Below are 23,479 nucleotides of genomic sequence, written 5' to 3'. Positions count from 1 at the left end.
AGGACGCCGCCGCTCACAGACCAGGAGAAGGACGCCGCCTCTCACAGACCAGGAGGAGGAGACCTCTCACAGACCAGGAGGAGGACGCAGCTCACAGACGGGGAGGAGGAGGCCACTCACAGACCAGGAGGAGGAGACCTCTCACAGACCAGGAGGAGGAGACCTCTCACAGACCAGGAGGAGGAGACCTCTCACAGACCAGGAGGAGGAGGCCTCTCAGAGGACAGGAGGAGGAGGCCTCTCAGAGGACAGGAGGAGGAGGCCTCTCAGAGACCAGGAGGAGGAGGCCTCTCAGAGACCAGGAGGAGGAGGCCTCTCAGAGACCAGGAGGAGGAGGCCTTTCACAGGCCAGGAGGAGGACGCCTCTCACAGGCCAGGAGGAGGACGCCTCTCACAGGCCAGGAGGAGGAGGCCTCTCAGAGGCCAGGAGGAGGAGGCCTCTCAGAGGCCAGGAGGAGGAGGCCTCTCACAGACCAGGAGGAGGAGACCTCTCACAGACCAGGAGTAGGAGACCTCTCACAGACCAGGAGTAGGAGACCTCTCACAGACCAGGAGGAGGAGACCTCTCACAGACCAGGAGTAGGAGACCTCTCACAGACCAGGAGGACGCAGCTCACAGACCAGGAGGACGCCTCTCACAGACCAGGAGGAGGAGGCCTCTCACAGACCAGGAGGAGGACGCCTCTCACAGGCCAGGAGGAGGACGCCTCTCACAGGCCAGGAGGAGGACGCCTCTCACAGGCCAGGAGGAGGACGCCTCTCACAGGCCAGGAGGACGCCTCTCACAGGCCAGGAGGACGACGCCTCTCACAGACGGGGAGGAGGACGCCTCTCACAGGCCAGGAGGAGGAGACCTCTCACAGGCCAGGAGGAGGAGGCCTCTCAGAGGCCAGGAGGAGGAGGCCTCTCAGAGGCCAGGAGGAGGAGGCCTCTCAGAGGCCAGGAGGAGGAGGCCTCTCAGAGGCCAGGAGGAGGAGACCTCTCACAGACCAGGAGGAGGAGGCCTCTCAGAGGCCAGGAGGAGGAGGCCTCTCAGAGGCCAGGAGGAGGAGGCCTCTCAGAGGCCAGGAGGAGGAGACCTCTCACAGACCAGGAGGAGGAGGCCTCTCAGAGGACAGGAGGAGGAGGCCTCTCAGAGGACAGGAGGAGGAGGCCTCTCAGAGGACAGGAGGAGGAGACCTCTCACAGACCAGGAGGAGGAGGCCTCTCACAGGCCAGGAGGAGGAGGCCTCTCAGAGGCCAGGAGGAGGAGGCCTCTCAGAGGACAGGAGGAGGAGGCCTCTCAGAGGCCAGGAGGAGGAGGCCTCTCAGAGGACAGGAGGAGGAGGCCTCTCAGAGGCCAGGAGGAGGACGCCACTCACAGACCAGGAGGAGGACGCCACTCACAGACCAGGAGGGAGAAAAAAAATTCTTTAAGGAACCCGTAGTTCACCCCCCCCCCACTTACTGCTCTGTGAACCCATTAGCTAATGCAGAGGACTCCAAACTGTGGCCCATGGACCTCATGCAGCCTGCTACAAGATTTTCCCCGTCTCCCAGGTGAAGTGCGTGGTCTCTGCTTCTCCCCCAGCACAGGATTGCTCGATGCAGATGTAAGGGGGAGGGGAACGACTCAAAGAGGCCCCTCCCACAATAAAATCATGCTCCTGTCCCTTTAAGAAAGGAGGTATAGCACAGTGCTTCCCATGTGAATTGTCCCTTTCTGCCTGTTCCTGTCTTCCGATCCTTCCTTCAACCAATCCTTTCATTGATCGTTTGATCCTCCCTTACTTTGACCCTCCCTGTGATTGGTCAGCCGATCCTTCTTTCAATTGACAAATGCTTTGTGCGTTTGATGGATCCTTCCTTCAATCAACCGATACTTTGATCCTTCCTGTAATCAATCGGCCGATCGTTTCTTCTTGTGGCCGACCAATGCTATCTGCGATCGATCCTTATATCGATGGATTGATGCTTTCTGTAATCAATTGATCTTTCCTTCGATTGACTGATACTTTGATACTTTTTTTCGACCAACCAATGCTTCCTGTGATAGATCAATCCTTCTTTCGAACAACCGATTCTTTCTACAATCAACTGATCCTTCAATCGACCGACACTTTCATCACAGAAAGCATTGGTTGATCAAAAAAAAAAGGATTAAAGTTTTGGTCAATAGAAGGAAGGATCGATTGCAGAAAGGATCGGCCCATTGATCACAGGAAGCATTGGTTGATCAAAAATTTAAAAAAGGGTTCAATCGACCGATTCTTCCTGCGAACGATCAATCGTTCTTTCCAATAACTGATCCTTTCTGCAGTCAATTGATCTTTCCTTCAATCGATCGATACTTTGATCACAGGAAGCATTTTTTTTTCGATCAACCAAAGCTTCCTGTGATCAATCGATCCTTCCTTTGATTGGCTGATAATGCTTCCTGCGATCAACGTATCAGCCAATCAAAGGAAGGATCAATTGATTGATCATAGGAAGCATTGGTTTATCGAAAAAAAGGGATCAAAGTATCGGTCAATAGAAGGAAGGATCAATTGATTGCAGAAAAGATTGGTTATTCGAAAGGATTGATTGCAGGAAGGATCACCTGATTGATCATAGGAAACATTGGATGATCAAAAAAAGGATCAATCGACCGATCCTTCCTGCGATCAATCAACCCTTCTTTTGAACAACTGATCCTTTCTGCGATCGATTGATGATTCCTTCAATTGATCGATATGATCCTATTTTTCGATCAACCAATGCTCCCTGTGATCAAAGTATCGATCAACCGAAGGAAGGATCTATTGTTTGCAGAAAGGATTGGTGGCTTAAAAGAAGGATTGATCGATTGCAGGAAGAATCTGCCGAATGATCACAGGAAGCATTAGTTGATCGAAAAAAGATTCAATCGACTGATCATTCCTGCGATCGATCCTTCCTTCTTTTGAATAAACGATCCTTTCTGCACTCAATTGATCCTTCCTTCAATTGAACGATACTCTGGTACATTTTTCGATCTACCAATGCTTCCTGTGATCGGAATATCGGTCAATCAAAGGAAGGATCAATTGATTGCAGAAAGGATCGGTTGCTCGATGGAAGGATCAATCGATCGCAGGGTTTATTGGTTGTTTGAAAGGATTGATCGATCCCAGGAAGGATCAGTCGATTGGTCACAGGAAGCATTGGTCGATTGATCCTATTTTTGATCGACCAATGCTTTCTGCGATCGAACAACCAATCCGACGAATGATTCCATCGATCAGCCGACCATTCCTGCGATCGATGGGCTGACCTTTCCCCCTCACACAGAGGGGCGGGGCGGGGCGGAAGGCGGGCTCCTCCTCTTCCCGGGTCAGTTGAATTTCCCGCACAGACTCCGCACATGCGCAGTACGCCCCGGACTCCACACTTTGTTTCTATAGGTGGATCAGGCCACGTGACCACGAGAAGCGCAGAGCGGCTCTCTGATTGGTGTTCATAGGACTCACCCCTCCCCCCTCGTCCTTTCGGAAGGCGGAGCTTCGCACTCAGTGGTCATGCTGCTACACTTCTTCCACGGAGCCCTCCGCCAATCCTCGCTGAGGTGAGCGCAGTGCATGAGGGGAGAGGGGAGGGGCCTCGCTGAGCGGTATCCCGGGGCAACCGAACTGAAGGAAAGCAGCGGATAGTCCGCACTGTTATGAGGGACTAACCCCGCCTACACTGAGGTTCGGATCCGCCCACACCGGCTCGGTGGGCGGGGTCACATGACCTTCAGCCTGCGCTCTAGGAGGAGCCACAGATTGGCAACATAGGCCCCGCCCCATCCTACTATTGGCTGCCCAGAGAAGACACTGCACAATGATAGGCTCAGCTCTCTGTCACTCTGATCTCTCCTCCAATCAGCGTATAGTCTGTGTGTCCTCTAGTCATCTCCATCCTCAGATTCCTCCATAGATGTAATGTCGGGGTTCTCCTTTATAGTCTGTGTCCTCTAGTCATCTCCATCCTCAGATTCCTCCATAGATGTAATGTCGGGGTTCTCCTTTATAGTCTGTGTCCTCTGGTCATCTCCATCCTCAGATTCCCCCATAGATGTAATGTCGGGGTTCTCCTTTATAGTCTGTGTGTCCTCTGGTCATCTCCATCCTCAGATTCCTCCATAGATGTAATGTCGGGGTTCTCCTTTATAGTCTGTGTCCTCTGGTCATCTCCATCCTCAGATTCCTCCATAGATGTAATGTCGGGGTTCTCCTTTATAGTCTGTCCTCTGGTCATCTCCATCCTCAGATTCCCCCATAGATGTAATGTCGGGGTTCTCCTTTATAGTCTGTCCTCTGGTCATCTCCATCCTCAGATTCCTCCATAGATGTAATGTCGGGGTTCTCCTTTATAGTCTGTCCTCTGGTCATCCTCATCCTCAGATTCCTCCATAGATGTAATGTCGGGGTTCTCCTTTATAGTCTGTCCTCTGGTCATCCTCATCCTCAGATTCCCCCATAGATGTAATGTCGGGGTTCTCCTTTATAGTCTGTCCTCTGGTCATCTCCATCCTCAGATTCCTCCATAGATGTAATGTCGGGGTTCTCCTTTATAGTCTGTGTGTCCTCTGGTCATCTCCATCCTCAGATTCCCCCATAGATGTAATGTCGGGGTTCTCCTTTATAGTCTGTGTCCTCTGGTCATCTCCATCCTCAGATTCCTCCATAGATGTAATGTCGGGGTTCTCCTTTATAGTCTGTGTGTCCTCTGGTCATCTCCATCCTCAGATTCCCCCATAGATGTAATGTCGGGGTTCTCCTTTATAGTTTGTCCTCTGGTCATCTCCATCCTCAGATTCCTCCATAGATGTAATGTCGGGGTTCTCCTTTATAGTCTGTGTGTCCTCTGGTCATCTCCATCCTCAGATTCCTCCATAGATGTAATGTCGGGGTTCTCCTTTATAGTCTATGTGTCCTCTGGTCATCTCCATCCTCAGATTCCCCCATAGATGTAATGTCGGGGTTCTCCTTTATAGTCTGTGTCCTCTGGTCATCTCCATCCTCAGATTCCTCCATAGATGTAATGTCGGGGTTCTCCTTTATAGTCTGTGTGTCCTCTGGTCATCTCCATCCTCAGATTCCTCCATAGATGTAATGTCGGGGTTCTCCTTTATAGTCTGTGTGTCCTCTGGTCATCTCCATCCTCAGATTCCTCCATAGATGTAATGTCGGGGTTCTCCTTTATAGTCTGTGTGTCCTCTGGTCATCTCCATCCTCAGATTCCCCCATAGATGTAATGTCGGGGTTCTCCTTTATAGTCTGTCCTCTGGTCATCTCCATCCTCAGATTCCTCCATAGATGTAATGTCGGGGTTCTCCTTTATAGTCTGTGTCCTCTGGTCATCTCCATCCTCAGATTCCCCCATAGATGTAATGTCGGGGTTCTCCTTTATAGTCTGTGTGTCCTCTGGTCATCTCCATCCTCAGATTCCCCCATAGATGTAATGTCGGGGTTCTCCTTTATAGTCTGTCCTCTGGTCATCTCCATCCTCAGATTCCTCCATAGATGTAATGTCGGGGTTCTCCTTTATAGTCTGTCCTCTGGTCATCTCCATCCTCAGATTCCTCCATAGATGTAATGTCGGGGTTCTCCTTTATAGTCTGTGTGTCCTCTGGTCATCCTCATCCTCAGATTCCTCCATAGATGTAATGTCGGGGTTCTCCTTTATAGTCTGTCCTCTGGTCATCCTCATCCTCAGATTCCCCCATAGATGTAATGTCGGGGTTCTCCTTTATAGTCTGTCCTCTGGTCATCTCCATCCTCAGATTCCTCCATAGATGTAATGTCGGGGTTCTCCTTTATAGTCTGTGTGTCCTCTGGTCATCTCCATCCTCAGATTCCTCCATAGATGTAATGTCGGGGTTCTCCTTTATAGTCTGTGTGTCCTCTGGTCATCTCCATCCTCAGATTCCTCCATAGATGTAATGCCGGGGTTCTCCTTTATAGTCTATGTGTCCTCTGGTCATCTCCATCCTCAGATTCCCCCATAGATGTAATGTCGGGGTTCTCCTTTATAGTCTGTGTGTCCTCTGGTCATCTCCATCCTCAGATTCCCCCATAGATGTAATGTCGGGGTTCTCCTTTATAGTCTGTGTCCTCTGGTCATCTCCATCCTCAGATTCCCCCATAGATGTAATGTCGGGGTTCTCCTTTATAGTCTGTGTGTCCTCTGGTCATCTCCATCCTCAGATTCCCCCATAGATGTAATGTCGGGGTTCTCCTTTATAGTTTGTCCTCTGGTCATCTCCATCCTCAGATTCCTCCATAGATGTAATGTCGGGGTTCTCCTTTATAGTCTGTGTGTCCTCTGGTCATCTCCATCCTCAGATTCCTCCATAGATGTAATGTCGGGGTTCTCCTTTATAGTCTATGTGTCCTCTGGTCATCTCCATCCTCAGATTCCCCCATAGATGTAATGTCGGGGTTCTCCTTTATAGTCTGTGTCCTCTGGTCATCTCCATCCTCAGATTCCTCCATAGATGTAATGTCGGGGTTCTCCTTTATAGTCTGTGTGTCCTCTGGTCATCTCCATCCTCAGATTCCTCCATAGATGTAATGTCGGGGTTCTCCTTTATAGTCTGTGTGTCCTCTGGTCATCTCCATCCTCAGATTCCTCCATAGATGTAATGTCGGGGTTCTCCTTTATAGTCTGTGTGTCCTCTGGTCATCTCCATCCTCAGATTCCCCCATAGATGTAATGTCGGGGTTCTCCTTTATAGTCTGTCCTCTGGTCATCTCCATCCTCAGATTCCTCCATAGATGTAATGTCGGGGTTCTCCTTTATAGTCTGTGTCCTCTGGTCATCTCCATCCTCAGATTCCCCCATAGATGTAATGTCGGGGTTCTCCTTTATAGTCTGTGTGTCCTCTGGTCATCTCCATCCTCAGATTCCCCCATAGATGTAATGTCGGGGTTCTCCTTTATAGTCTGTCCTCTGGTCATCTCCATCCTCAGATTCCTCCATAGATGTAATGTCGGGGTTCTCCTTTATAGTCTGTCCTCTGGTCATCTCCATCCTCAGATTCCTCCATAGATGTAATGTCGGGGTTCTCCTTTATAGTCTGTGTGTCCTCTGGTCATCTCCATCCTCAGATTCCCCCATAGATGTAATGTCGGGGTTCTCCTTTATAGTCTGTCCTCTGGTCATCTCCATCCTCAGATTCCCCCATAGATGTAATGTCGGGGTTCTCCTTTATAGTCTGTGTGTCCTCTGGTCATCTCCATCCTCAGATTCCCCCATAGATGTAATGTCGGGGTTCTCCTTTATAGTCTGTCCTCTGGTCATCTCCATCCTCAGATTCCCCCATAGATGTAATGTCGGGGTTCTCCTTTATAGTCTGTGTCCTCTGGTCATCTCCATCCTCAGATTCCCCCATAGATGTAATGTCGGGGTTCTCCTTTATAGTCTGTGTCCTCTGGTCATCTCCATCCTCAGATTCCTCCATAGATGTAATGTCGGGGTTCTCCTTTATAGACTGTGTCCTCTGGTCATCTCCATCCTCAGATTCCTCCATAGATGTAATGTCGGGGTTCTCCTTTATAGTCTGTCCTCTGGTCATCTCCATCCTCAGATTCCCCCATAGATGTAATGTCGGGGTTCTCCTTTATAGTCTGTGTCCTCTGGTCATCTCCATCCTCAGATTCCCCCATAGATGTAATGTCAGGGTTCTCCTTTATAGTCTGTGTGTCCTCTGGTCATCTCCATCCTCAGATTCCCCCATAGATGTAATGTCGGGGTTCTCCTTTATAGTCTGTCCTCTGGTCATCTCCATCCTCAGATTCCTCCATAGATGTAATGTCGGGGTTCTCCTTTATAGTCTGTGTGTCCTCTGGTCATCTCCATCCTCAGATTCCCCCATAGATGTAATGTCGGGGTTCTCCTTTATAGTCTGTGTGTCCTCTGGTCATCTCCATCCTCAGATTCCTCCATAGATGTAATGTCAGGGTTCTCCTTTATAGTCTGTGTGTCCTCTGGTCATCTCCATCCTCAGATTCCTCCATAGATGTAATGTCGGGGTTCTCCTTTATAGTCTGTCCTCTGGTCATCTCCATCCTCAGATTCCTCCATAGATGTAATGTCGGGGTTCTCCTTTATAGTCTGTCCTCTGGTCATCTCCATCCTCAGATTCCTCCATAGATGTAATGTCGGGGTTCTCCTTTATAGTCTGTGTGTCCTCTGGTCATCTCCATCCTCAGATTCCTCCATAGATGTAATGTCGGGGTTCTCCTTTATAGTCTATGTGTCCTCTGGTCATCTCCATCCTCAGATTCCCCCATAGATGTAATGTCGGGGTTCTCCTTTATAGTCTGTGTCCTCTGGTCATCTCCATCCTCAGATTCCTCCATAGATGTAATGTCGGGGTTCTCCTTTATAGTCTGTGTGTCCTCTGGTCATCTCCATCCTCAGATTCCTCCATAGATGTAATGTCGGGGTTCTCCTTTATAGTCTATGTGTCCTCTGGTCATCTCCATCCTCAGATTCCTCCATAGATGTAATGTCGGGGTTCTCCTTTATAGTCTGTGTGTCCTCTGGTCATCTCCATCCTCAGATTCCTCCATAGATGTAATGTCGGGGTTCTCCTTTATAGTCTGTGTGTCCTCTGGTCATCTCCATCCTCAGATTCCCCCATAGATGTAATGTCGGGGTTCTCCTTTATAGTCTGTGTGTCCTCTGGTCATCTCCATCCTCAGATTCCCCCATAGATGTAATGTCGGGGTTCTCCTTTATAGTCTGTGTGTCCTCTGGTCATCTCCATCCTCAGATTCCCCCATAGATGTAATGTCGGGGTTCTCCTTTATAGTCTGTCCTCTGGTCATCTCCATCCTCAGATTCCTCCATAGATGTAATGTCGGGGTTCTCCTTTATAGTCTGTGTGTCCTCTGGTCATCTCCATCCTCAGATTCCCCCATAGATGTAATGTCGGGGTTCTCCTTTATAGTCTGTCCTCTGGTCATCTCCATCCTCAGATTCCTCCATAGATGTAATGTCGGGGTTCTCCTTTATAGTCTGTCCTCTGGTCATCTCCATCCTCAGATTCCCCCATAGATGTAATGTCGGGGTTCTCCTTTATAGTCTGTCCTCTGGTCATCCCCATCCTCAGATTCCTCCATAGATGTAATGTCGGGGTTCTCCTTTATAGTCTGTCCTCTGGTCATCTCCATCCTCAGATTCCTCCATAGATGTAATGTCGGGGTTCTCCTTTATAGTCTGTGTGTCCTCTGGTCATCTCCATCCTCAGATTCCCCCATAGATGTAATGTCGGGGTTCTCCTTTATAGTCTGTGTCCTCTGGTCATCTCCATCCTCAGATTCCTCCATAGATGTAATGTCGGGGTTCTCCTTTATAGTCTGTCCTCTGGTCATCTCCATCCTCAGATTCCCCCATAGATGTAATGTCGGGGTTCTCCTTTATAGACTGTATGTCCTCTGGTCATCTCCATCCTCAGATTCCTCCATAGATGTAATGTCGGGGTTCTCCTTTATAGTCTGTGTGTCCTCTGGTCATCTCCATCCTCAGATTCCCCCATAGATGTAATGTCGGGGTTCTCCTTTATAGTCTGTCCTCTGGTCATCTCCATCCTCAGATTCCTCCATAGATGTAATGTCGGGGTTCTCCTTTGTAGTCTGTCCTCTGGTCATCTCCATCCTCAGATTCCCCCATAGATGTAATGTCGGGGTTCTCCTTTGTAGTCTGTCCTCTGGTCATCCTCATCCTCAGATTCCTCCATAGATGTAATGTCGGGGTTCTCCTTTATAGTCTGTCCTCTGGTCATCCTCATCCTCAGATTCCCCCATAGATGTAATGTCGGGGTTCTCCTTTATAGTCTGTGTCCTCTGGTCATCTCCATCCTCAGATTCCCCCATAGATGTAATGTCGGGGTTCTCCTTTATTGTCTGTGTCCTCTGGTCATCTCCATCCTCAGATTCCTCTATAGATGTAATGTCGGGGTTCTCCTTTATAGTCTGTCCTCTGGTCATCCTCATCCTCAGATTCCCCCATAAATGTAATGTCGGGGTTCTCCTTTATAGTCTGTCCTCTGGTCATCCTCATCCTCAGATTCCCCCATAGATGTAATGTCGGGGTTCTCCTTTATAGTCTGTGTCCTCTGGTCATCTCCATCCTCAGATTCCCCCATAGATGTAATGTCGGGGTTCTCCTTTATAGTCTGTGTCCTCTGGTCATCTCCATCCTCAGATTCCCCCATAGATGTAATGTCGGGGTTCTCCTTTATAGTCTGTCCTCTGGTCATCTCCATCCTCAGATTCCTCCATAGATGTAATGTCGGGGTTCTCCTTTATAGTCTGTGTGTCCTCTGGTCATCTCCATCCTCAGATTCCTCCATAGATGTAATGTCGGGGTTCTCCTTTATAGTCTGTGTCCTCTGGTCATCTCCATCCTCAGATTCCCCCATAGATGTAATGTCGGGGTTCTCCTTTATAGTCTGTCCTCTGGTCATCTCCATCCTCAGATTCCTCCATAGATGTAATGTCGGGGTTCTCCTTTATAGTCTATGTGTCCTCTGGTCATCTCCATCCTCAGATTCCCCCATAGATGTAATGTCGGTGTTCTCCTTTATAGTCTGTGTGTCCTCTGGTCATCTCCATCCTCAGATTCCTCCATAGATGTAATGTCGGGGTTCTCCTTTATAGTCTGTGTGTCCTCTGGTCATCTCCATCCTCAGATTCCCCCATAGATGTAATGTCGGGGTTCTCCTTTATAGTCTGTTCTCTGGTCATCTCCATCCTCAGATTCCCCCATAGATGTAATGTCGGGGTTCTCCTTTATAGTCTGTGTGTCCTCTGGTCATCTCCATCCTCAGATTCCCCCATAGATGTAATGTCGGGGTTCTCCTTTATAGTTTGTCCTCTGGTCATCTCCATCCTCAGATTCCTCCATAGATGTAATGTCGGGGTTCTCCTTTATAGTCTGTCCTCTGGTCATCTCCATCCTCAGATTCCTCCATAGATGTAATGTCGGGGTTCTCCTTTATAGTCTGTGTCCTCTGGTCATCTCCATCCTCAGATTCCTCCATAGATGTAATGTCGGGGTTCTCCTTTATAGTCTGTCCTCTGGTCATCTCCATCCTCAGATTCCTCCATAGATGTAATGTCGGGGTTCTCCTTTATAGTCTGTGTGTCCTCTGGTCATCTCCATCCTCAGATTCCTCCATAGATGTAATGTCGGGGTTCTCCTTTATAGTCTGTGTCCTCTGGTCATCTCCATCCTCAGATTCCTCCATAGATGTAATGCCGGGGTTCTCCTTTATAGTCTATGTGTCCTCTGGTCATCTCCATCCTCAGATTCCTCCATAGATGTAATGTCGGGGTTCTCCTTTATAGTCTATGTGTCCTCTGGTCATCTCCATCCTCAGATTCCCCCATAGATGTAATGTCGGGGTTCTCCTTTATAGTCTGTGTGTCCTCTGGTCATCTCCATCCTCAGATTCCTCCATAGATGTAATGTCGGGGTTCTCCTTTATAGTCTGTCCTCTGGTCATCTCCATCCTCAGATTCCTCCATAGATGTAATGCCGGGGTTCTCCTTTATAGTATGTGTGTCCTCTGGTCATCTCCATCCTCAGATTCCTCTATAGATGTAATGTCGGGGTTCTCCTTTATAGTCTGTGTCCTCTGGTCATCTCCATCCTCAGATTCCTCCATAGATGTAATGTCGGGGTTCTCCTTTATAGTCTGTCCTCTGGTCATCTCCATCCTCAGATTCCCCCATAGATGTAATGTCGGGGTTCTCCTTTATAGTCTGTGTGTCCTCTGGTCATCTCCATCCTCAGATTCCTCCATAGATGTAATGTCGGGGTTCTCCTTTATAGTCTGTGTCCTCTGGTCATCTCCATCCTCAGATTCCTCCATAGATGTAATGCCGGGGTTCTCCTTTATAGTCTATGTGTCCTCTGGTCATCTCCATCCTCAGATTCCTCCATAGATGTAATGTCGGGGGTTCTCCTTTATAGTATGTGTGTCCTCTGGTCATCTCCATCCTCAGATTCCTCCATAGATGTAATGTCGGGGTTCTCCTTTATAGTCTGTGTCCTCTGGTCATCTCCATCCTCAGATTCCTCCATAGATGTAATGTCGGGGTTCTCCTTTATAGTCTGTGTCCTCTGGTCATCTCCATCCTCAGATTCCCCCATAGATGTAATGTCGGGGTTCTCCTTTATAGTCTGTGTGTCCTCTGGTCATCCCCATCCTCAGATTCCCCCATAGATGTAATGTCGGGGTTCTCCTTTATAGTCTGTGTGTCCTCTGGTCATCCCCATCCTCAGATTCCTCCATAGATGTAATGTCGGGGTTCTCCTTTATAGTCTGTGTGTCCTCTGGTCATCTCCATCCTCAGATTCCCCCATAGATGTAATGTCGGGGTTCTCCTTTATAGTCTGTGTGTCCTCTGGTCATCTCCATCCTCAGATTCCTCCATAGATGTAATGTCGGGGTTCTCCTTTATAGTCTGTCCTCTGGTCATCTCCATCCTCAGATTCCTCCATAGATGTAATGTCGGGGTTCTCCTTTATAGTCTGTCCTCTGGTCATCTCCATCCTCAGATTCCTCCATAGATGTAATGTCGGGGTTCCCCTTTATAGTCTGTGTCCTCTGGTCATCTCCATCCTCAGATTCCCCCATAGATGTAATGTCGGGGTTCTCCTTTATAGTCTGTCCTCTGGTCATCTCCATCCTCAGATTCCTCCATAGATGTAATGTCGGGGTTCTCCTTTATAGTCTGTCCTCTGGTCATCTCCATCCTCAGATTCCTCCATAGATGTAATGTCGGGGTTCTCCTTTATAGTCTGTGTGTCCTCTGGTCATCTCCATCCTCAGATTCCCCCATAGATGTAATGTCGGGGTTCTCCTTTATAGTCTGTGTGTCCTCTGGTCATCTCCATCCTCAGATTCCTCCATAGATGTAATGTCGGGGTTCTCCTTTATAGTCTGTGTGTCCTCTGGTCATCTCCATCCTCAGATTCCTCCATAGATGTAATGTCGGGGTTCTCCTTTATAGTCTGTGTCCTCTGGTCATCTCCATCCTCAGATTCCTCCATAGATGTAATGTTGGGGTTCTCCTTTATAGTCTGTGTCCTCTGGTCATCTCCATCCTCAGATTCCCCCATAGATGTAATGTCGGGGTTCTCCTTTATAGTCTGTCCTCTGGTCATCTCCATCCTCAGATTCCCCCATAGATGTAATGTCGGGGTTCTCCTTTATAGTCTGTCCTCTGGTCATCTCCATCCTCAGATTCCTCCATAGATGTAATGTCGAAGTTCCTCCAAATTGATTTCCTGTTTTCTCTCCTGCAGGCTCTTCCGTGTCTCCAGAGCTCCGCCCTCTCCACTGTCTCCGCCCCTTCAGTTCTATGCCCGCCTCCGCAATGCGGCCCGTGGCTCCGCCCTCTCCTCTGCCAGGAAGCCCCTATGTAAGGGGCGGGTGTTGGGGCTGTTGCTGGGACCAGCAGTGGTCTGTGTGGGGGGGCGGGGCGTCCTCTGCCAGCTGGAGGTGACCAATCACACGCCAGCCATCCTGGAAGTCTCCCGACCTGAACCGGAATTCAACTGGACCGAGTTCTGGAGACTGCTCCGCCCACAAATGCTGGCCCTCCTATCTGCTGTCATAGTAAGTGACTCCTCCCACCTTCCTAATCCACCAGGGTGACACCCCTCCTCCCCCCACAAGTGGGATGTATGGAGTGCGAGTAATGTGAGGGAAAAAAGTATTTTGATCGGCTGCTGATTTTGTGACAAAGAATCGATCGTCTATAATTTTATTGGTCGGTTTATTATAACAGTGAGAGAATAACAACAAAAATATCCAGATAAACACATTTCAAGAAAGTTATAAATTGATTTTCATTTTAATGAGTGAAATAAGTATGTGAACCCTTCACAAAACATGACTTAGTAGTTGGTGGAGAAACCCTTGTTGGTGATCACAGAGGTCAGACGTTTCTTGGAGTTGGCCTCCAGGTTTGCACACATCTCAGGAGGGATTTTGTCCTCTTTGCAGATCCTCTCCAAGTCATTAAGGTTTCCAGGCTGACGTTTGGTGACTCAAACCTTCAGCTCCCTCTACATATTTTCTATGGGATTAAGGTCTGGAGACTGGCTAGGCCACCCCAGGACCTTAATGTGCTTCTTCTTGAGCCACTCCTTTGTTATCTTGGCTGTGAGTTTTGGGTCATTGTCATGCTGGAATTCTCATCTTTAGTGTTCTGGATGAGGGAAGGAGGTTCTCATCCGAGATCTTACAATACATGGCCCCATCCATTGGCCCCTCAGTGCGGCAAAGTCAGCCTGAACCTTTATCAGAGAAACAGCCCCAAAGCATCATGTTTCCATCTCCATGTATGATGGTGGGGGATGGTGTTCTTGGGGTCATAGGACCTCCATGTATGATGGTGGGGGATGGTGTTTTGGGGTCATAGGACCTCCATGTATGACGGTTGGGGATGGTGTTCTTGGGGTCATAGGACCTCCATGTATGACGATGGGGGATGGTGTTCTTGGGGTCATAGGACCTCCATGTATGACGGTGGGGGATGGTGTTCTTGGGGTCATAGGACCTCCATGTATGACGGTGGGGGATGGTGTTCTTGGGGTCATAGGACCTCCATGTAGGACAGTGGGGGATGGTGTTCTTGGGGTCATAGGACCTCCATGTATGACGGTGGGGGATGGTGTTCTTGGGGTCATAGGACCTCCATGTATGATGGTGGGGGATGGTGTTTTGGGGTCATAGGACCTCCATGTATGACGGTGGGGGATGGTGTTCTTGGGGTCATAGGACCTCCATGTAGGACAGTGGGGGATGGTGTTCTTGGGGTCATAGGACCTCCATGTATGACGGTGGGGGATGGTGTTCTTGGGGTCATAGGACCTCCATGTATGACGGTGGGGGATGGTGTTCTTGGGGTCATAGGACCTCCATGTATGACGGTGGGGGATGGTGTTCTTGGGGTCATAGGCAGCATTCCTCCTCCTCCAAACACGGCGAGTTGAGTTGATGCCAAAGATCTCGATTTTGGTCTCCTCTGACCACAACACTTTCCCCCAGTTCTCCTCGGAATCATTCGATGTTCATTAGTAATCTTCAGACGGACCTGTACATGTGATTTCCTGAGCAGGAGGACCTTGCGGGGGCTGCAGGATTTCGGTCCTTCACGGTGTAGTGTGTTACCGATTGTTTTTTCTTGGTGACTATGGTCCCAGCTGAGATCATTGACAAGATTCTCCTGTGTAGTTCTGGGCTGATTCCTCACCGTTCTCATGATCATTGAACCTCCACCAGGTGAGATCTTGTATGGAGCCCCAGACTGAGGGAGATCGACAGTTATTTTGTGTTTCTTCCATTTGTGAATAATCGCACCAACTGTTGTCACCCTCTCACCAAGCTGCTTGGCGATGGTCTTGTAGCCCATTCCAGCCTTGTGTAGATCTACAGTCTTATCCCCGACATCCTTGGACAGCTCTTTGGTCTTGGCCATGGTGGAGAGATTGGAATCTGATTGATTCTGTGGACAGGTGTCTTTTATACAAGTAACAAGCTGAGATTAGGAGCACTCTCTTAAAGGGAGGGGCATGCAAGCGCTGCGGGTGTTGGGTACAGGCATTTTTAAGACTCATCTACTCAGCATCTGGCTGTAGCATTTGATAGCGGCATATTAAGCATTGCTACACTGAGCTCAGCAATAGATGGTGTGGTGGCATGGTGTCATTACCTCTGCTTTGTGCTTAGGACTATGTATTCCCGTAAGAGAGGAACAAAAACAGGGAGAAGGGGCGCAAAGGCACAGCGGTCAGGGTCTGGGAATCCTGTTCTCGCCTCCACAGTACCATCCTCTCCTGAAAGACCTGAAGTGGCCGACCAGGCTGAGCCATTGAGCTTGTCAGGCGTTGTAGCTACTTCCAACATTCCAGCCTCTGCATACGTCACTAAAGACGATCTGGCTACAGCTTTGGCTGGTTTGGAGGGGGAAGATAGTTGGTATGTTCGTGTCCTCCTTCCCAGGCTGGGAAGAAGCGTGTCACGGAACGCCCCACACTCCGCTTGAGTGCTTCCGTCATATACCGCTTCCTAAGTTCTGGAACACGAGTCCAATGGATCTGGCTATAGGAACCCCAAGAACTAGACAACACCAGTCTTGGAGTACATCAGAACTACCTTTATTTTGAGATCTCACAGACCTTTATACAGCAGGGATGACTCAAAGCTAACCTAATTAACATGACCTAATTTACTACAAAATGTACCCAGACCAGATGACAGTCTTGTGGGCACCGAGCTTCACACATTAATACAATTAACAATACAAACAACAATCTCCCCCCTCCTCAGCCTAGACCATTCGTCTATTAGCCAGGGCTGGTGGCTAATGTGATCAGCTCTCTCAATTAACATAAACACATGTTGATAACACCAGCATCTCCTCACAGGATGTGTCCCAGCAGAATGAATCAGTCTTATCAGCAGGGGGCTGCTGGAGGAATCCCCCCTCCCTCTTCAGGGACACAAATATACAGTAAGGAGTCCCCATACAATATATACATGACTGAGTCCGATTAATACAGTTCAGACTGGATTTCTCATTCACCTCAAATGCTAGGGCCCATAATCGGTGGGCAACAGGCTTGCACACAGTCCTCTCCAACAGCCTCCGCTCTGGCCATGCCCGTGACAAAGCGCGACAGGTCCCCTTCCCCTGTCCCATCATCTGCGGATCAGGAGTGGGCAGGGGATAAGGATAGGGGACCCGCTAGAAGGGCAGGAGGATGGTTCCTCATTTTGAGGATTCAGCCTCAGAGGAGCCCTTCTCAGCCTCACAGTCTCAAAGATTGCCAATTCAATCACCTACTGAGGCAGTCCGTTTTGGATATAAGTTACCCCTGGCAGAGGCGGCTGAATTTCCCTTCTACTCTTTGGGTTCTCTAAAGCCTCCTCAGGGTTCTCAGGCTTTCCCTATGCACCCGGTGCTGGAACAGCTTATTCATGCTGACTGGGATCATCCAGACAGGCATTTGATTCCTCCTAAGAGATTTTCTCAACCTTATCCTATGGAGGAGAAATTCACTAAAAGATGGAGTGTGCCAGCAGTGGACGCTGCTGTCTCTTCCCTGAATAAAAGTCTCACTTGTCCGGTGGACAATGTTCAGGTGTTTAAGGATCCAGCTGATAAGAGGCTGGAATCGTTGCTTAAAGCCTCGTTTGCTATGGCTGGTGCATCGATAGGCGTTTGTCAATCCCTTAAAGTCAAGGTGAAGCAGGTTGTCGAAGAGGTCCCAGAGCTAGCAGAGCTGCCAAGGGCCCTTTGTTTTGCTTTTGACGCTTTTAAAGATTCGATCCATCAGACGTCACGCCTTGCCCTCCTTTTAGTACACATGCGGAGGGTCCTATGGCTCAAGCATTGGTCAGCTGAGTTGCCTTGTAAGAAGCTGTTGGCTGGCTTTCCTTTTCATGGGGAACGTTTGTTCGGAGATGACTTGGATAAGTACACCCAGAAAATCTCAGGTGGGAAAAGTACCCTTCTTCCAGTTAAAAGAAGGAGTAGGCGTCCTTCGTTTAAACGTTCTACCTCTCCGTCGCCCAGGGCAACAGCCTCCAGACAGTCGCAACGGCCTCAGACGTCAGCTTCAAGAGGGAGGCCTCAAAACCAAGCTCAGGGTCAGAAAAAGCCCTGGGGGCAGAAGTCTGCAAAGCAGAGTCCCAAGACCTTATGAAGGGCGCCCTCGCTCGATCGAGTGGGGGGGGGAGGCTTCTGCAGTTTGTTTCTCTGGAGCATGGTTTCTCTGGAGTACAAGCTAGACTTTCGGGAGTTTCCACCGGCTCCCTTCTTAGGATCGGGCGTTCCCAAGGACCCAATAAAAAGGAAGGTCTTTATTTCAAGAGCCAAAACCGAATGGGAATGTCAGACCCATTTTAGATCTCAAGGGTCTGAATCGGTTCCTAAACATCCGCTCGTTTTGCATGCAATCACTCCGGTCAGTAGTATCCACCCTTCGGGGAGGAGAACTTCTAGCGTCAATAGACATCAAGGATGCATATCTGCATGTTCCAATGTTTCCTGTTCATCAGAAATTCCTGCGGTTCGCAGTAGAACGACACTTTCAGTTTGTGGCATTGCCCTTCGGGTTTGCTACCACACAACAAGTGTTTACAAAGGTTCTGGCTCCGCTTCTAGCGAGACTAAGGGCCAAGGGTGTAGTGGTAATGGCATACTTAGATGACCTACTGCTGATAGATCAGTCTGTAGCACGGTTAAGTGTGGTCAGCACGGTCAAGTATCTAGAACATCTAGGTTGAATTTTCAACTTAGAGAAATCATCCTTACGACCAGTAAAAAGGCTGGAATACTTGGGTCTGGTTATAGACACACCCCACAAAAGAGTGTTTTTTTCCTCAGGCAAAAGTCAGCGCTGTAAGAGATCTGGTTCACGCGGTCAGGACAAGAGGGAGTCCTTCCGTCCGCCTTTGCATGAGGTTGTTAGGGAATATGGTCCGAAGCAGTTCCCTATGCTCAGTTCCATTCAAGACCGTTGCAAAATAGTATCCTGTCCGCTTGGAGCAAGAAAAGCTAGGATCTGGATTGTCCAATGTGATTGGCTCCAAGCGTTCGCCAGAGTCTCAAGTGGTGGTTGATAGCCAAAAATTTGCAGAAGGGAAAAACCTTCATACCAGTTACCTGGAGGATAGTAAGGACCAATGCCAGCCTCTTGGGCTTGGGAGCAGCCCTGGAAGGCAACACTATCCAGGGGAAGTGGTCAGAATCTGAGAAGTCCTTGCCCATCAACATTCTAGAGATTCGGGCGGCACGTCTGGCACTAAGGGCCTTGACAGGCAAATTACAGAACTATCCTGGCATGATTCAGTTCGACAATACCACGCCAGTGGCCTATATCAATCACCAAGGCGGCAACAGAAGTCGTGCAGCTCAGAAAGAGGTGAACCATAATCTGGCTTAGGCAAAAGAGCATGTGCCTTGCCTATCTGCGGTGTTCATTCCGGGAGTAGAGAATTGGCAGGCAGATTTCTTGAGCCGCCAGCAATTGTCTCCGGGAGAATGGTCTCTGCATCCCGACGTCTTTCTGGCCATATGTCAGAAATGGGGTACCTCGGACGTAGACCTATTGGCATCCAGGTTCAACAAAAAGTTGGACAGCTTTGTGTCAAGGACATGGGATCCGGTTGCTTGTGGGACGGATGCTTTAATGACTCCTTGAGATCAGTTCTCACTGATTTATGCATTCCCTCCAGTTCAGTGGCTCCCGCGTCTTCTATGCAGGATCAAGGAGAAACGGAAGCTGGTAATCCTAGTTGCTCCGGCTGAAGATCCTGGAATGTGGAGAACGTAAGGATGGCAGTAGGGGATCCTTGGACCCTTCCATCTTGGCCAGATCTGCTGTTGCAAGGCCCAGTGTTCCATCTTGCCTTACAAACGCTAAATTTGACGGTTTGGCTATTGAGGCCCTCATTCTAAATGGTCGGGGGCTTTCAGGGTCTTACCCGGATTAATGCAAGGAAGCCAGTCTCTAGGGCTATTTACTAAAGGGTCTGGAAGGCCTATGTTTCCTGGTCTGAGGCCAAAGGACGGCATCCTCGCAGGTATGTCATAATGGGTAGAGTTCTCGCCTTCCTACAGTTAGGAGTAGAAATGAAGCTAGTCTTGAGCACTATCCAGGGTCAAGTCTCGGCCTAGTCTGTATTTTTTCAATAACCTCTTGCTTCTCATCCTTTAGCGTGGGACTTTATACAAGGAGTAACGCGTATAAATCCGCTGGTTAGATCACCCTTGTGCCCATGGGATTTCAATCTACTTTTTCCGGCTTTACAAGGCTCTCCTTTTGAGCCAATGAGCCATGCACCTTTGGTCCTTGTGACAAGGAAGTTGGTGTTTTTGGTTGCGGGAACCTCCACAAGAAGAGTTTCTGAGTTGGCAGCTTTCTCTGGTAAGGAGCCATTCATGGTTGTTCAAAGGGTGTTCTATCCAGTTTTCATATGAACCAGGATGTTTCCCTACCTTCGTTTTTTCCAGAACCCTGTTCTGCGGAAGGAGAATTACTACATTCTCTCGATGTAGTGAGAGCGGTTAATCTCTATCTGGAGGCAAATGCTCAGATACGGAAAACTGACGCTTTTCTTGTGCTGCCAGAAGGCCCCAGTAGAGGGCAAGCGCCAAAATCGACCATTTCTAGATGGATTCGTCAGGTCATTATTCAGGCTCGTGATTTAAAGGGGAAGATCCCGCCTTTTCACTCTACCAGGGCGGTAAGTGCTTCATGGGCAGTGCGTCACCAAGCCTCTATGGTAGGGTGACCAGACATCCCTGGTTTCCTGGTACAGTCCCCAGACTGAGGACACTGTCCCCCGGACCAAGTCTGTCCCCAGATTCAGGGCTAGTTTAACGTAGACAGGGCGTCCCATGCTGGCTGAGAATCAGCATAGTGGCTTGGATGCCGATGCCGTCCTGTGCCCAGCGCTCTGTGTATTATGGAGTCCTGTGCCCAGCGCTCTGTGTATTATGCCATCCTGTGCCCAGTGCTCTGTGTATTATGGAGTCCTGTGCCCAGCGCTCTGTGTATTATGCCGTCCTCTGCCCAGAGCTCTGTGTATTATGTAGTCCTCTGCCCAGAGCTCTGTGTATTATATAGTCCTGTGCCCAGCGCTCTGTGTATTATGCCATCCTGTGCCCAGTGCTCTGTGTATTATGCCATCCTGTGCCCAGTGCTCTGTGTATTATGGAGTCCTGTGCCCAGCGCTCTGTGTATTATGCCGTCCTCTGCCCAGAGCTCTGTGTATTATGTAGTCCTCTGCCCAGAGCTCTCTGTATTATATAGTCCTGTGCCCAGAGCTCTGTGTATTATGTAGTCCTGTGCCCAGAGCTCTGTGTATTATGGAGTCCTGTGCCCAGAGCTCTGTGTATTATGTAGTCCTCTGCCCAGAGCTCTGTGTATTATGGAGTCCTGTGCCCAGAGCTCTGTGTATTATGCCATCCTGTGGCCAGAGCTCTGTGTATTATGGAGTCCTGTGCCCAGCGCTCTGTGTATGATGCCGTCCTGTGCCCAGCGCTCTGTGTATTATGCCATCCTGTGCCCAGAGCTCTGTGTATTATGCCATCCTGTGCCCAGCGCTCTGTGTATGATGCCGTCCTGTGCCCAGCGCTCTGTGTATTATGCCATCCTGTGCCCAGAGCTCTGTGTATTATGCCGTCCTCTGCCCAGCGCTCTGTGTATTATATAGTCCTGTGCCCAGCGCTCTGTGTATTATATAGTCCTGTGCCCAGAGCTCTGTGTATTATATAGTCCTGTGCCCAGAGCTCTGTGTATTATGCCGTCCTGTGCCCAGAGCTCTGTGTATTATATAGTCCTCTGCCCAGCGCTCTGTGTATTATATAGTCCTGTGCCCAGCGCTCTGTGTATTATATAGTCCTGTGCCCAGAGCTCTGTGTATTATATAGTCCTGTGCCCAGAGCTCTGTGTATTATATAGTCCTGTGCCCAGAGCTCTGTGTATTATATAGTCCTGTGCCCAGAGCTCTGTGTATTATGTAGTCCTGTGCCCAGCGCTCTGTGTATTATATAGTCCTGTGCCCAGCGTTCTGTGTATTATATAGTCCTGTGCCCAGCGCTCTGTGTATTATGCCATCCTGTGCCCAGAGCTCTGTGTATTATGTAGTCCTGTGCCCAGAGCTCTGTGTATTATATAGTCCTGTGCCCAGAGCTCTGTGTATTATGTAGTCCTGTGCCCAGCGCTCTGTGTATTATATAGTCCTCTGCCCAGCGCTCTGTGTATTATATAGTCCTGTGCCCAGCGCTCTGTGTATTATATAGTCCTGTGCCCAGAGCTCTGTGTATTATATAGTCCTGTGCCCAGAGCTCTGTGTATTATATAGTCCTGTGCCCAGAGCTCTGTGTATTATATAGTCCTGTGCCCAGAGCTCTGTGTATTATATAGTCCTGTGCCCAGCGTTCTGTGTATTATATAGTCCTGTGCCCAGCGCTCTGTGTATGATGCCGTCCTGTGCCCAGCGCTCTGTGTATGATGCCGTCCTGTGCCCAGCGCTCTGTGTATGATGCCGTCCTGTGCCCAGCGCTCTGTGTATTATGTAGTCCTGTGCCCAGTGCACTGTGTATTATGCAGAGTGTAATGTACAGCACAATGTATGGAGTGTAATGTATAGCACAGTGTATGGGGTGTAATGTATAGCACAGTGTATGGGGTGTAATGTATAGCACAGTGTATGGGGTGTAATGTATAGCACAGTGTATGGGGTGTAATGTATAGCACAGTGTATAGAGTGTAATGTATAGCACAGTGTATGGGGTGTAATGTATAGCACAGTGTATGGAGTGTAATGTATAGCACAGTGTATGGGGTGTAATGTATAGCACAGTGTATGAGGTGTAATGTATAGCACAGTGTATGGGGTGTAATGTATAGCACAGTGTATAGAGTGTAATGTATAGCACAGTGTATGGAGTGTAATGTATAGCACAGTGTATGGGGTGTAATGTATAGCACAGTGTATGGGGTGTAATGTATAGCACAGTGTATGGGGTGTAATGTATAGCACAGTGTATGGGGTGTAATGTATAGCACAGTGTATGGGGTGTAATGTATAGCACAGTGTATAGAGTGTAATGTATAGCACAGTGTATGGAGTGTAATGTATAGCACAGTGTATGGGGTGTAATGTATAGCACAGTGTATGGAGTGTAATGTATAGCACAGTGTATGGGGTGTAATGTATAGCACAGTGTATAGAGTGTAATGTATAGCACAGTGTATGGGGTGTAATGTATAGCACAGTGTATGGGGTGTAATGTATAGCACAGTGTATGAGGTGTAATGTATAGCACAGTGTATGGGGTGTAATGTATAGCACAGTGTATAGAGTGTAATGTATAGCACAGTGTATGGAGTGTAATGTATAGCACAGTGTATGGGGTGTAATGTATAGCACAGTGTATGGGGTGTAATGTATAGCACAGTGTATGGGGTGTAATGTATAGCACAGTGTATGGGGTGTAATGTATAGCACAGTGTATAGAGTGTAATGTATAGCACAGTGTATGGAGTGTAATGTATAGCACAGTGTATGGGGTGTAATGTATAGCACAGTGTATGGAGTGTAATGTATAGCACAGTGTATGGGGTGTAATGTATAGCACAGTGTATAGAGTGTAATGTATAGCACAGTGTATGGGGTGTAATGTATAGCACAGTGTATAGAGTGTAATGTATAGCACAGTGTATGGGGTGTAATGTATAGCACAGTGTATGGGGTGTAATGTATGGAGTGTAATGTATAGCACAGTGTATGGGGTGTAATGTATAGAGTGTAATGTATAGAGTGTAATGTATAGCACAGTGTATAGAGTGTAATGTATAGCACAGTGTATGGGGTGTAATGTATAGCACAGTGTATGGAGTGTAATGTATAGCACAGTGTATGGAGTGTAATGTATAGCACAGTGTATGGGGT

The 23,479-nt window shown here is 48.7% G+C and overlaps 1 protein-coding gene across 1 annotated transcript in view; it reads left to right on the top strand.

The window, feature by feature from the left end:
• Positions 1-3,444: 3,444 nt before the first annotated feature.
• Positions 3,445-23,479, top strand: part of LOC141121497 (mitochondrial potassium channel ATP-binding subunit-like) — a gene marked incomplete at its 3' end in the record, with an annotated part of 44,311 nt that continues 24,276 nt past the window's right edge. The window contains 2 exon segments of the mRNA XM_073611127.1: positions 3,445-3,565; positions 13,309-13,621. Of these exon segments, the coding sequence (XP_073467228.1) occupies positions 3,519-3,565; positions 13,309-13,621 (360 nt within the window).

This window comes from Aquarana catesbeiana, unplaced genomic scaffold (genome assembly GCF_042186555.1).
Source record: "Aquarana catesbeiana isolate 2022-GZ unplaced genomic scaffold, ASM4218655v1 unanchor207, whole genome shotgun sequence".
NCBI lineage: Eukaryota > Metazoa > Chordata > Amphibia > Anura > Ranidae > Aquarana > Aquarana catesbeiana.
The sequence above is the reverse complement of the archived record's forward strand: the minus strand, read 5'-3'. Positions and strand labels throughout refer to the sequence as shown.